At 37.9% G+C, this 15,177-nt stretch overlaps 1 protein-coding gene across 2 annotated transcripts in view; it reads left to right on the forward strand.

Annotated features, from left to right (window-relative positions):
• The first annotated feature begins 5,121 nt into the window (after nt 1-5,121).
• LOC141596504 (nuclear transport factor 2-like) overlaps nt 5,122-15,177 on the forward strand; it is a 167,293-nt gene continuing 157,237 nt past the window's right edge. The window contains exons 1-3 of one of the 2 annotated variants that reach the window (XM_074416691.1): nt 5,122-5,256; nt 6,040-6,230; nt 6,999-7,621. In XM_074416691.1, coding sequence (XP_074272792.1) covers nt 6,057-6,230; nt 6,999-7,331 — 507 coding nt within the window. In that variant the 5' untranslated portion in view covers nt 5,122-5,256; nt 6,040-6,056 and the 3' untranslated portion in view covers nt 7,332-7,621. Of the gene's footprint in view, nt 5,257-6,039; nt 6,231-6,998; nt 7,622-15,177 lie in introns of those variants that run through there. The other variant, XM_074416690.1, reaches the window with a different exon arrangement.

The raw sequence follows: 15,177 nt of genomic DNA on the forward strand, positions 1-15,177 counted from the left end.
AATTCTAATCATTTGTATGTTGCCCCAGCCGGTGGCCCGGCCACGGTACCCCTCCCGGCTGGGAGTCCACTGTGTGTTCCTTTTCACATGCAACTTTTAATATTCATTGACTTATGCATGTATGATAGACTATCGCACACCTATGCAAAAATAATATTTATACCCTAGCAAAACAAATGAATGTAGTACGTAGGGGTCGAACCACAGAGAGACGTGAGTTGTTAGTTAGTTGTTAAGGGTTGAATTCTATCGAGGTCGGTTACGTTTGATTGATTGGTTTGTTGATTAGAAAATAATAAACTATATGATAAAAGGAGTCTAGGAAAGTCGGGTCACACATGCAAATTATGTAAATGCTTAAATTAAACATAAGAGTTGATGAAACGTTAATTGTTTAGGCTTAGAGACACCCACCTTACGACATTAGTGTCAACCATAGACCGGGTCCTAGAGAAACTCTCGTCCATGACTAGGTCGTCCTACTACACATGCTTAGTCTAATTCAATTCCGTGCCTCTCGACTTTAAAACGAATGAAAAACTTAATCAATGGGCCTTTAAACAAAGATTAAACATTAAGGTGTAAACATGTGATAGAAACAATTTAGACAAAATTATATCAACCTAATTTAACATTTTACAAATAATTTTTATGCATGACTCCCTTCATTCCCTAGACAAAAGAAACTACTCTAACATGGTGGAAATGTAAACTAAACTAATGCTAAATGAAATGATAAATAACATAATGAAAATAGAATAAGAATTACCTTGAATGGAAATTGAAATAGAAATAGAAGAACAATGAAACTAGAACAAACTTGAAATGTAACTTTGAATTAAACTTGAAATGGAATTGTAATTGCTAAAAGGAAATGTAGACAAACTAAACTAAACTAAGCTAACCTAAACTAACTACTAAAATTTAGAGAGAATTTAGATGGAAAAATATGTGTAGAAAATATGGTGTCTCCAATGATCAAGCATAAGCTCCTATTTATAGGAAAACAATAGGAGTAACGCATGCACCAAGGAGGAGCCAACCCCGATCGGATTTGGCAACCCCGATCGGGGTCGTAGTGTCCATCATATTTTCTCTTAATTCCGTCCTTAATTGCAAATGGTATCCTATGTTGATGATTAATGCCTTTTTTAATGGTGTGATTAAGAGCATTAAGGTGGGCATCTTAATAATTTTCAAGCATCCTAAGCTCTTCTTAGCATCCAATATTTTCCACCATAATTTGGACTTTGAATTTGGGCTTGACTTGCATATTGACTTTGCTTGCATTTTCATTTTGATCCAACACTTTCTTCATGCAAAATCCATGCACTTTTAACACTTAGTCCAATCTTGCTCTCATACTTAGTCTTGTTTCTAGTGTTGGCACATTTTATAGTACCTTAGCTCATTTAGCTCATTTTTCTACAAAACACATTTGAACACATAATTGCACTAGAAACACAATATTAGCTTAAAAACACTTTGATAAGTGCTAAATGGTATGTAAAATCAAACTAATATAAAGAGTTAAAATGTATAAAATATGCACTTATCAATGTATCTTCTTCCTTATTGGTAATTGGTTAATTTAAGACTTATTTGTGTTATGATCATGCAATTTATTGTTGTTCTCTTATTTGGACCCCAAGTGCGACGATTTACATTGTGTGACAACTCGATACTCCTTATTTACCTTTTCGGACCTTTGGTCACGGTTATGTGTGCCATGTTTCCGGATTGGGTTATCCTTCCGCCTCTTCGGACCTAGGGTCACGGTTAGGTGCCATGTTTCCGATTTGGGGTTACTCGACCTTTGGTCACGGTTATGCGTGCCACGTTTCGAGTCTTGGATGCGGATGGGTCACCGCATGTCGAATCGGGTGTCGTCCATCCCGAGAGTCTGGATCCAGGTTTAGACTAGGACCGTATTATGATCGTCGTCCTACCAGGAGGTTGGAGCCTAGGATGTAGTCTTGTGTGTGGTATCTCGGACATGCTTTAAAGGTATCATCTGAGTCAGATACTCCGTCTACACTTTGTGTTGGTCTTACACTTGTGAGTCCATGCTACGTAAATGTCTTTCTTGATTATGGTCATTGGCGTGTCCTTATATACGAGAGTTCACGTCTTCTATGATTGTTTGTGAGAGTCTTGGTCCTATCGGATACTAGTGGTGAGATGCAAGCCTCTAGTTGCGATATGATCGTCGGGATTGATGTTCTCATCCGTTCTTATGGTGAGATGCAAGCCATAAGTATGAATCCGACATTAGTAGCCATGTCCCGTGCTATGGTTGTTGAGAGGTTTTCAAAGTAATGGCTATGATTTCCGTCCATGTATTTTCTATTTAATTAATCCGTTATTTACCTTCATCATATGATTCGATGCCTAGTCTCATATCCATGTTATGTTTCCTTGAAATACGTGCGTTTATCTAAACGACCGTATCCGTGTCTTCCATATTATTTAATTATCTCACATGAATAGTTGAGTCGAGTTAATATGAAATTGGTTGACTTAGCTATTCTAATCCCTTGAGTGCATGTTTAATATTATGTATCATGCCTATCTCATTATGAATGCAATATGCCTATCTCGTTATGATTATCGTTTATATTCCCTTGTTCATTATTATTCAAGTATGATGTATGATCAATATGTTTAATTAAGTTCTTGCTTACGTGTATTTTGACATATTGTGGCTGGGAGAACCCTGAGTTACTCCCCACTGACTGTGGCGTTCATGTTTACATGAATGACAGGTTTGTGATGCAGATTATGGGTAAGACGTGTGAGCTGACGAGAACGTTGACTCTTGGACTTTAGTTATCGTTTTCTTAGACTCACCTATCTTTAAACTGTGCTTATTCATGGGATATCTTTTCCCCAATGCACTTCGTTTTTTAATTGTAAAACTTAATTATCTTACTTTTCATTTTCGTGTGAGCGCTTATGGTGGCTTTCACACTTTAAACTTTTAAAGGTTTTAAAAATCTCGTATTTTCCGCTTAGATTGAATAGTTCTTTTGATGCCTCATCGAGGGGTGTCACAATAATTATTCAGTACAAGAAAAAGGAATCATAGCACATAAAGAGTAAACTAGTATCCAAGGTATTAACAGTCCAATACTTCAATAGTATTATAGTAGTACTCTATAAGTGAGTAAAAATGTTCAATTAATTAATAATAGCACATAAAGAGTAAACAAGTATCCAAGGTACTAACAATAAATTGTGTTTTTGTGCTAAACTTTGAAGTAAATATGCAATTTACTAACATAATTCACTTCTTATATTAATTAACACAAAGTCAATTGTTTACTTTTGTCTAAGTGTATGATGCTCTTCTATGCTTTACTTACCTGATAGCTACACAGTCTCTTAGTGTGTGTGCATTAGATGACAATTAAGTGGTGGTAAAATGTTAATTAGACTCCATAATTAGAAAATATTAACTAAATAAAATTTTCTAAACTCCTAAATCTACAATATTTTTTTTTTTTTAAATCTACAATAAACGCTATTATAATTATGGATTAAGCTTAACCGAGTATAAATACCCGTATATGAGTTGTCTCATTACATTACCGAAAAACTCACCACAACAAATTAGCACTTTGATATCATGGCAATATTGGCAAAAAAGGAATCAAGAGGTCGGCAAAAGATTAAAATGGCGAAAGTTAAGAATCCAAACCATCTTCAAGTAACCTTCTCGAAACGTCGAGTAGGGCTTTTTAAGAAGGCTAGTGAAATATGCACTCTATGTGTAGTAGAAGCCTTTATCATAATCTTTTCCCCGAGCCAAAAACTTTCTTCTTTTGGATACCCTGATGTTGAATCCTTAGTTGATCGTTTCCTTAACCGTACCACATCCTCTCAATCATCCCGTAATAATCCTACCAAACCCGAGAGTGTTCCCCAAAATTCTAGTCTTTGCGAACTTAACTCGCAATTGACTAGGATAATCGATCTTCTTGAGGGTGAGAAGAAGAGGGGAGAAATGATCAACAATATGAGAAAATTGAGCCAATGGCGGTGGGAGGCACCTATCGATAAACTCAGTTTACATGAATTAGAATTCTTGAGTGCGCCTCACTGGAAGATCTCAAGAACAATGTAGCCACTCGTGCTATGTTTTTGGAAGAGAGTAACTTTTCATCATCAATTTTAAGCATGGATAACAATGGTGGTGAAGTTTCGGAACATCTTAATCTCAAGTCTATTGAGGCCAAAATTGAAGGGTTTTACTTTCCATATCAGGTTGAGAACTCTTATGAACCCATGTTCTACTAATTGTAGAATGTTTGGGTGTTATCGAATCTTGATGCCACTTTCGTAGAGGTTATATATGTGTCCATTTTAATAATTTTTATGTTTTAGATATGATGTGTGTGAGAGTATGAAATTGAGATTCAGTACTATGGGTTGACGTCCTCTCATTTCTTTATGTCATTGATTGATTAACATCTCATTTTGTCAATTTTTGTTATTTTCTCTTTTAAAAGGAACTACTGTAATATTGCTGCTTGGTTACATGAGCGCTATTACATTTGATAGACAGTTATAGTATGGAGTAATAAAATGTTCGTTTTTTTTGTTAATCTACTTTGTCATTGTCATAGAGCAAACAATGTTATTCAGTTTTTCCCCGACTTATTGGAAGTCAATATTTTCTAAATATAGAATGAAATCGGGTCGAAACATATCATTTGCGTAGATCAAATTCCAAGACTATATAAATCCGAATCATATTCATTATAGAGGTGGCAATCGGATCCCTCGGGTCGATTACGGATCGGGTCAAATGTCAAACCTTAGAATATCGCAGACATTTTCCGTTTTACTTTTCCAAAAAAAAAAAAAACTTTTAATATTCCCCACTAAAATTCCAATATCAATAGCTGGTGTGAGTGGTAAGGGCTCTCATCTCTTAAACAAATGGTCAGGGGTTCGATTCCTGACTCTTGCGAATGAAAAAGTCAAACTTGGGAGGGGCCAACCCATTAAATTGCCTTCAGTACAACGAAGGAGATTGCCCAGCTATCGGTAAGGGATACTCCTGGTCAACAAAAAAAAAAAAATATAAATATAAACAAATACTCAATTTTTTACCGTAATAAAGCCAGGTCATCCAACATTCCTATCATTGTGGTCTTCAATTTCTCAATCTTAAGTTCGACGCTCTCTCCACTCTCGCCTTCGGCGGCGCCACTCTCTCTCTTCTCAAATCTCCAATCTTTCGGAAATTAGGTATTTCTCTTTTTTCCTCCTTTTTAATTAAACTCTAATTCTAATCAGTAGTTTTTGTTTCAATTTGAGATTATGGTAGCGTAAAGTTGTCAACTTTGTAATTTATGATTGATTTCGCCGTTTTAATTTACAATGTAGTACTGTTATGTGATTCTTATCTTTCTAAATTAATCAATTAATATTGTTAATCCCTATTTTGTTGTTAATTTTGATTTTATTTCACTTAATTTGTTTTTTATTTAATGGGGTTTGATTGTAGTGATATCAAGTTATCAACTTCGTAATTATATGATCGATTTCGCCGCATTTTTACAATTTGCCACCTTTATTTGATTTTGATATTGTTACAGTTTACTCAAATAGTTGAAATTAGGGTTTCAGTTGCTACTGTATTACTATTAATTAATAATTTGTTGGTTCAATTCTAATTTTACTTAATTTGTTTTAACTTGATGGGTTTTTCTTATAATAGCACTTTTATTTGATTTTGGTCTCATTATAGTCCACTGAAATCTTTGATATTAGGGTTTCTTTAGGGTTTAGATCCAGGGGTTTAGCTCTTTTCTTGATTTTGCTAATGTTAAAATTTGAAATACCCACAATGTTGTACTTTAAAGATGGAGCAATTATGTTTTGAGTGATGTTAATTAGTTTGTGATTTTCTCTCTTAAATTCCGTTTCTTAATTTAGCCGCATGTTGGTTATGCTGTTTTTGCTAAAGTGTGTATGTTTGTTATTTGTTGTGTGGTATACGTGTTAATAGTTTTTTCACTTGGTGTGCAGATTGACTTATTTAGGAGATGACGACTGAAACGCCGAAGATCAGTGTTGAGGTTGTAGGGCATACTTTTGTTGATCACTTTTACGAAATACTGCACACTCACCCAGAGTATGCTTACCATTTTTTCAAAGATTCGAGTACAATGAGTCGTCCTGGTCCCACTGGCGATTTGATGACTGTTACAACCTTGAAAGTAAGTTCCCTAATTTGGATAGTTTTATTATAATCTTAAGGTTTGATTGTATTTATGTTTTAGCTAGTGATTTGCGGTAATGTAATTTTGATTGCCTCTTGATCTGTTTATGTGGAATACTGGGTTATGGAATACACATATGACCTATTATAATAGAATACATACTCTATAGTCTTTACGAGAATGTCTTGTATTGGATGCGGCTTATTCTAAACAAATTAGGCAATCCTGGTAAAACACATGATAATGCCTATAGTCATCCTCGTGGACTCTGCAGCGTTGTTGCTTTGGATCCCAATGAATTCTAGACGCTGCAGCATTGTAGGCTTGTAGCTTTGAATCCCAATGTATTTATCGAGCCTTCAAGTAGCCTAAAATTATCTAATCGGGTTAGCAAGAAGATAAGTAAAAACCTACCGATAAAGGGGAGCTAGAAGGGGAAAATAAATGAAGTAGACTGAAAATGTGAAAGCCCCGTGTGCCCCGTGTGCCCCTGGTTTGTTCTTCATGGGTACTTTACTAAGGAATTTTGGTTTGTGCCATGTGTTGTTGATCCTATGTATCGCAGGGTTGCTTTTTTACTTTATCAATCTGTGACTTCTAGTTGAATAGCGTTTTGGTATCGCAAATTCGAGATTTCATCAGATGTATGCTTATCTTATAGAGAACTGATGTGTGCCTATAGAGAAGGAATAAATGCAATATTTGTCTCATATGAAAGTAATTTCAAGCTCTTGCAACTAATTTGGCTTCCTTGGCTTCCTGCAGGGGATTGAGGATCTAATACTCTCATTAGATTACAAAAATTGCAAACGCGAGATACTGACCACAACTACTCAAGCCTCTTATATGGATGGGATAACTGTCTCGGTGACCGGTTGTTTAACCGGACAAGACAATGTTCGAAAGAAATTCACTGAATCCTTCTTTTTAGCTCCTCAAGATAATGGTTATTTTGTGCATAATGATGTATTCAAGTTTATTACTGAAGATAGCTCACCAAATACTGATTTAATGGAAGTGAACTGTGTTGAACATGAACTAGCGGAACCTGTGTCAAGTGACGGAATCAGGCGTAGGCAAAAAAGAAAGATTCTGTGAACTTCCTTAGTTACTGAAGATAGCTCACCAATTATTGTATTTTGGTTCTCACATAGTAGACCTAGGTTCAAGTCTTCGCACTGACCATTTTTTGCCATTATAGATGTCATATTGTCACCCTGTCTTTTTCGCATTTATTTTTCCCTATTTAGTTGTTACTTAATATTAAAATTAGATGGATTGATTTCCCTAAAATTGTTTTAGGAGTTCAATTTTTAACAGATCTGTTCGACACGAGTATTGTATACCGATTATTAATAATTGTATCAAGGAAATTTTAAATTTGAGTCTCCGGAGACTTTGAAAATGATCCGTAAAATATAGTATCCATAAGAAATTTTGGTGGATGAACTCATTGATGAATTGGCTGGTTCTCATAACTTGATCTTAGAGCTCGTTGTCATCACTTGAGACTTGAGAGTGCATGATGGTATGTTTATCTTCTATCCTTTATGCCATATACGGTATGCTAAATAAAGTTTCACTCTTCTTTTGAGTGTGCAAAATGCCCCTTCTTTTTACAACACAGGTTGCTGCAATTCCTCTTGAGAAACATCATGCCCTTGTAGAATAAATCACTCTAAATAATATTCTACGCTATAAATTCTCTGGTTATAATAAATCTTTCCCAGGATAAGACGATTTCCTCTTGTTCTAGGCTTGAATCAAGAGAATGCAAATAAAGGTTTTATTTGCTATTTTTCTAATGTTTGAAATTTTCTTATGTCTTTCAATCATGCACACTTAAAGAAAATATGGCATTTTTCAAAAGGTATTTTTTGGAACAAGATCAAGAAGAGTAATAATAGTACCTTTTGAAACAAGTTTAACAAGAGTAATAATAAGAGTCTCGCGCTTAATATCAAATCCCGCGTTACAACAGTGCCACCCTGGTTGACTGATGGTCTCAAGTTAAACCTCGCAAGTGCACGATTTTATCGTTGTACACTCTAGAGGGTCGATCCACAAGGAGTAGGGGTGATTACTAATTGTCTATATTCTTGAGCTTAGCTAAGTCGATAGATAACAAAGAGGGTAGTAACAAACTAACGCTAAACTAACAAATTTAAAGACAAACAACAAGATAAGGTAAAAACAAGCTAAGGATAGGAGATAGATCAAATATAGAGAAAGACTAGAACTCGGTCCGACCATGAATATGAGTAATTCCACATACTAATCGTCTCGGCTAATCAAAAGGGGTAGAAAGGTAAGGGGGAGATGGCTCTAATTCGCCTAGAACCTCCCTTCCGGTCTCGCACTAGGACACTAGCTACTCCGACTAACCCCCTCCGGGTTCGAAAGCGGTCTCCTAACTCAAAACCCGACAACCCCAAGAACATGCATTTTCCCAAGGAGGTCAAGTAAATGGTCAAGGTCATTAAGCCCTCATCATATTCCGGGTCATCCCACTCCCCCTTAGGAGGTCGACTTCAAACACTAGCCTAGAGGCACCCTCCCTCGGTTCTCCCTTCCGGTCTCAACCTTAGTTGGTGACAAGGGTCGGTCCCCAAATACTCGACTAACAACCTAACCAACTTCCGTTGGTGGACAAGGGTCAAAAGCCGACACTACTTAGGAAACTAAACCTTAAGCATGAAAATTCCCAAGACTACCCTAACCAATTTCCCCCACAAATTAGCCTAATAATGATTAATTAGTGAAATTACCCATATTGGGTCAAACCGAGTCCTAGAAGGAGACTACTCACTAATCATGTTTCTAAAGGCAAAGAAAACAACAAAGATAGAGTCTTTAAGCATAAACATGGTGATAAGATGAATTCTACCTTTAAATATGCAACAACCCAACAATAATTAGGAAGAAAGATGGTTTTAATCTAATAGCAAGGATGAACAAACAAAAAGACACAATCTTTAACACAATCAACTCAAAGATTAAGTCTTTGAGGACAACTATCCCAAGAAGAACAAAGGAGAGAGAAATAATGAAAAGATGAACAAGGAAAAGATGAACAAAGGTGAAAACAACAACAATCAAACAACAAAGATGCAAATTTAACTAAGCTATCAACAAACAACAAGTCTCAACAAATTCCAACAAAAAGAAATCTAACAACAACAAACAACAATGGAAAACAATTGAAGAACAAGGGAGAAAAGAGAAAAAGGAAAGAAGTAATACCAACTATTGAAAGGATGAACAATAAGGAAGAACAAGATAAGAACAATAATAATAATCTTTTGATTTATGAAGAATGTTTGCCAAGTTACAAAAGATTTGAGTCTCTCTTTCTTAACCTTACAAATTCTCTCTCAAACTAGGATTGGATCCCTAATTTTTCGGGAAATTAGGTATTTATATGCCTCCAAAAAGTTAGGTGAGATTACAAGAAGAAGAAGACGAAAAAGCTATGCATTAGGGAGTAAATTGTACCCGGGAGGGTACAATTATGCCCGGGCGGGTACAATTATACCCGGGCGGGTACAATTATACCCTCTCGGGTAAGACGTCAAAATGGGCTGAAAAAAGCTGAAAACGACAAACGGGTAAGAGGTACCCGACCGGGTAAAGTTATGCCCGGTCGTGTGTCATTGTACCCTCTGCTGTAACTCCTCATAGTTGCTTCCATTCTTCGAGTAAACTCCGCTCCAAGTTCCGTCCCTCTTGCATTTTTGAGCATGGTACCTACAAAAGGGTTCATAAGTACGGGAAAAAGCTCAAAAGAGGTCTTACACTAAGCATGAGGGAAAAGAACTCGGACTTAGGCTAATACTAACTAAATGAGTTCATAATGCTTGATTTATCATTACAAAACGGGTTCGGGACATCAAAATATAGGGGTTGAAATAGTGTTATCAAATCTCCCCACACTTGACCCTTACTCGTCCCCGAGTAAGTCCAAAACCAAAGCACAAGAGACTACAATAATATCCACCAAGAGTGTGTGCACAATATAAGCATCACTCAATTATTCTAAATTAATAGCCGATCGAGTATTAGCGCACTCAACGCCCCTTCAACTCACAATTTGACACTCATGAGGGGAGAGTGCCCTATTGCAAGGCAAGTTGGGTCTTGCTACAAAACTTTCGACACATTCATCATGAAAGCACGTAATCAACAAATAGAATGCATCTAACAAAATGATCCACTTTCCTCATCTAAGTGGTCGGATTTTTCAAACAACAAAACATGGTCTCGGTCGGGAGTACCGTCTCAGAAGTGCCAATTGAGGTGCCAACCCCCTAAATGTGACAAAAGCAACCCTTGTGTGACCAATGCTCAAGAAACAAATTCAAGAGCGGGGAAAGGGAAGAAAGGGCAAGTCCGCCGAGAATTACAAAACCGAAACAAGATTCAACCAAAGGACCCATGACTAAGGAGACCAAGGCAACGACATCCTCACGGTTTTCACTCGTCACTCAATGAAAGAACAAGGTGAATTTTGTGACCAATAGTAACCAAAATCACTCAACTAACTCAACTAGCGAAAACGTGCCCGCAATCTAATGTGTAAGACCGTCCTATGTCCTATGAAATGCAACAATGGTAGAATGCACACAAAATGAAGCAAGGTTTAAAACGGGGCTAAGGAGAAGGTCGAAACGGGATTGGTGCTAGCACCGTTTGGATATGTGGAGCTCAAATCAAGAATCGTCGACACATCACATCCCATCTTTATTGCAACACATGAGACACGTCTACGCCCTAACATAGCATTGATGACCAAAACTATGCAAAAATTGCATAAACCCAACTCAAGTAGGAAAAATTTGATAAAACTCCTTTTATTTCAACAAATGGTAACGTCTACACCGTAACAACGGCTCGATTTTCCAAGCCATGCAAAAAATGTGTAAACCCGACTCATCTTTGGAAAAACATCAATTTGCCCTTTTATTTAGCAACGGCTTTTTCTACCCCTTTAAATGATGAGTAGGGGTGTTGCTTGCCTTTTTCTTTTTCTTGACAACAAACAAATATATACAACACAACTCATTTTTTTTTTTATTTTTCATGACCTTTTCACTTTTCTATTTTGTTTTTCATTTCTTTTTCAAAACCTCTTATTCATATATAATGCCAAATTTACATCGAAATCCGACCCAAGTGGACGTGCAAGCCATCCACCGTCACGACCCAAATCACCTCCTACAACACAACTACAAAAACCGACCAATTCTTGATTAAGGAAGGGTGGTTATGGGAATGTAGCTATTTAGGTGGGTTTGCCAAATGAAAAGGCTAAGCTCAAAGGGGGTGAATCAAAAAGGGAAACGACGTAGGGGAGAAAACAAGGCTATTTGGCTATGTGAGGTTCATAAAAACTGATTTTTGCTTCATATCATATGCACAAAAATGCAATGCAATTTCATGATCTAAGGACGATGCGACACACTTGTGCGTAATGATGTGACACGTCTCGCGAGGAGACCTACTCTCGAACCTAGATGAGGGCGGGGCATGAATGTACCCGCCCTAGGAGGCTCTACCCTTACCTTTGAGTAGCTAAGTCGAGCCAAAGGTCTAGTCTACGGCCCTAGGTCTCACAAGATCGGTCTAAACTCATTGGTCAAGCCCTCCTTCCTCGGCTAACTAAGAGGCCACGGGTGCGAGTCACGAGGAGGGGAAAGGCACAATTGGGCACATTAGTTCATCATGGGGGTACTTGGTTCCCTTCCCTTGACCATGTTCTTCCTTAAAAACATATTTACAAACTCAATGCACAAAGAAAGAAATGCAACAAATATTTACATGTGGACAAATGCATGCGGAAATTTAAACAAACATGAAATGAAACGTGCAACAATTTTGCTAAACCTAGCAGCACATCAACACCAAAATTCCAAACGGTCTCCCAAGGAGACACCCAAAGCAACAAAATTCCCATTCTCCTTCAAAGTATGCAAGATACCAAAAAGAAAGAATAGTAAAAGGAGCAAGAGATAGGAAGGATTATACCAAGCGGTCTTCTAGCTCCCTTTTGCCTCAAGTGGTCAATGCGTCAAGCCAAAAGGTTAGACAAAACATATATATACAATGCAATTTTTTTTGAATTTTTCAGAAATTTTTCAATTTTTAGGCATTTTATCTAATTTATAAACATTTACAATTATAAACAAATATGCACAAGAGTGGATATTTCCCTCCCCACACTTGAGATGTACATTGTCCTCAATGGACAAAAGCATAGGGAGTGAATAACAAAAAGAAATGAACATATTTTGATGGATTTTTGATTTTTCAAAGGCAAAATAACATATTTTTGTGATTTTTGGTTTTGAAAAATTTAAAAGACGTATTTTTGGGTTTTTGAGATGAGAACTCCCTCCCCACACTTATTTATTTACATTACTTCCAAATGGAAATAAATGTGTGGAGGGAGTACAAATTAAAAGACATATTTTTGTTTTTTTTTTTTTAGGCCCTCCCCACACTTATTTATAGACATGGGAGGGCATATTAGTTAAATAAATTAACATGTTTTTGGTGGTTTTTGTCATTTTTCAATTTTTAGTTGGTTTTTATTTTGAAAATGCAATGCATGCTCTATTCTATATGCAAAATTGAAATGACAATGCAAATTATGCTAAGTGAATGCAATTACTAAATGTGACAATATATTACAAAATTAAAATCTAATGCAATCCTATATGATGCAACTAAATGAATTATCAACTAAATGCATGCGAAAATTAAACGTGAAGGAGAGAATTTGGATAAAAGGGAGAGATCGTACTTGTCATTTGGATTGATTATGAGGAGCATACCAAAGGCTTTGGATTTTAAATTTGGGAGCAATAGAACACACCCGACTTCATCAAGGGTGTAGGTGCTAGGTGAAACACACCGGGCCAATTCCAAATAAAATCAAGATAAAGGGCAACAAGTCAAGAAATAACCAAGAGAGAGAATTAAACGTACCAACACACCAATCACCACGGGAGAAAGAGAGGAGGAGAAAATGACACGGAGAGACAACTAGCAAGCTTCCCGCAAAACCCACCACCTATTGCAATCCGGGTGGTGGTTGGTTAGAGGGGTCTCGGCGGGCGGCAAAGCTCCTAGCTCTAAGCTCCTCCAATTGTCTCATCATCTCATTTTGGGTCCCGGACAAGGCATGGAGACGGTCCGCGTTCCGTCTCCCATATAGGAGGGAAGACATGGCCATGTTCCTCGTGTCCCTTGCATAGCTACGACTTTTTCAAAAATTCTTTGGTTCTCAAGCATTATCCTCAGGGTCTCCTCACTATAAGTTCGGTTACTAGTCCCAATATCCCTAGCTTCCTTAGCAAAGTCTCTTGTCTCCCTCACCATGCCGAACATGTCCTCCCATTGGCTAGAGGATGGTACATGGAAGGAAGCTCGGCTAGGTTGATGTGGTTGTGGTTGGGGTTGGTAGTGGAATTCGGTGTCTTGGTTCAAAAGGGTGCCAAAGTTATAATTGGGATAGAAGTCAAAGGTAGGTTCGGGGTTTTGGGATGGTTGGGAGGTGTTAGGTTGTTGGTCGGTTTCCATGGGAGTAGAACCCCCTCCAACATCATAAGTAGAGTAATGAACACCTCCCGACCCACCTACATTCGGTGCCTCTTCACGGACCTCGGGTTGGGTGACGTTGGGTTGTCCTTGGTTGCTCCCTCCCCCCAAGTCATCCCGGAACACCTCGGGTTGAGGTATATTGGGAACTTGCTCAATAGGTTCCATATCCCCCGGTCCATACACTATAAACCCCACTTCCCCTTGATGAGTCAACTTCTTCCACTTTCGGTTCACGAGCTCATATTCATCGTCCTGGTAAGGCATCCCCCAATTCAATGGGTTGGAAACGGTTGTGGCAATAGGGTTGGGCAATAAGAGATAACGAGAATCGGTAATAGCATACATTAGACGACCTTTAACTTCCCGTAGCCAAGGCAAATGAGCCTCCTCAAGCCAAATCCCCCCCTCCACCTTTTCAAAGTTGTGCACTACTCCCAAAGAGTTAGCCAAAATTGTAATGAGACCCCCACAAGATATCAACGGTTTCGGCTTAGCTATAATGCCAAGGAAATGCTTGGCTAGCGCCGTGGCAAGGTCTATGGTCATCTCTCGTCCGTAGACGGCATCTTGTAAAAGGTGGAGGGCCAAGACACTACAATTGTGGTGCGTCTCGGCCGAGGAAAATAAGGAAGAGGCGAGAATTCGGGCAAGGTACCTAAGTACAGCATTCCTAATTTTAACGGAACTTTCTTTCCCGCTAGAGAATTCCGACCTCCGGGTAATTAGCCTCCAAAAGGCACTACGGGAAGCAATGTCCTCACTAGATTGAGCCGGCCTATACCCACCCCAAGAACAAATCTTAAAACCAAAATGTCGCCCAAATTCTTCTAAGGACATATTCCTTTGAATTCCTCCCAATTGAAAGGAGACGGTCGAATTGCTATAAGGAGAGGCAAAAACCGCCTCAAAGGTGGCTAAGAATTCCGAAGCAAGGGGGCGTAGGTCTCGACATCGGCATTGAAAATTTTGCTAATACCAATTCTTTCACAAAGGACCTCTACCTCCTCATTAATACCCATTCTATTCATAGTTTCACCACAAGCCCACCTTGTAGGCTCCCATTTCCTCCCCACAAATTCATTAAAAAATGCTAATTTCTTTTTATCTTTAAAAGAAATTCCAAAAGAACTATTAGCATAGCTAGGGGGAGTATTTACCTTAGAGCGAGATGATAATGCATTTTTCAAGGCGGCCCTTTGCCTAGAAGTTGCCATGATTCACCCTTTACTAGCTTGAATGTCCTCAAAAACTCACCAACCTCAAAGCTTAGACCCCGAAAGTGAAGATAAGCCTTAATAACCCGAAAAATTACCAAAAGCACGAATTTTTTTCTTCAAGTGCA

This window comes from Silene latifolia, chromosome 8 (assembly GCF_048544455.1).
Source record: "Silene latifolia isolate original U9 population chromosome 8, ASM4854445v1, whole genome shotgun sequence".
Classification (NCBI taxonomy): domain Eukaryota; kingdom Viridiplantae; phylum Streptophyta; class Magnoliopsida; order Caryophyllales; family Caryophyllaceae; genus Silene; species Silene latifolia.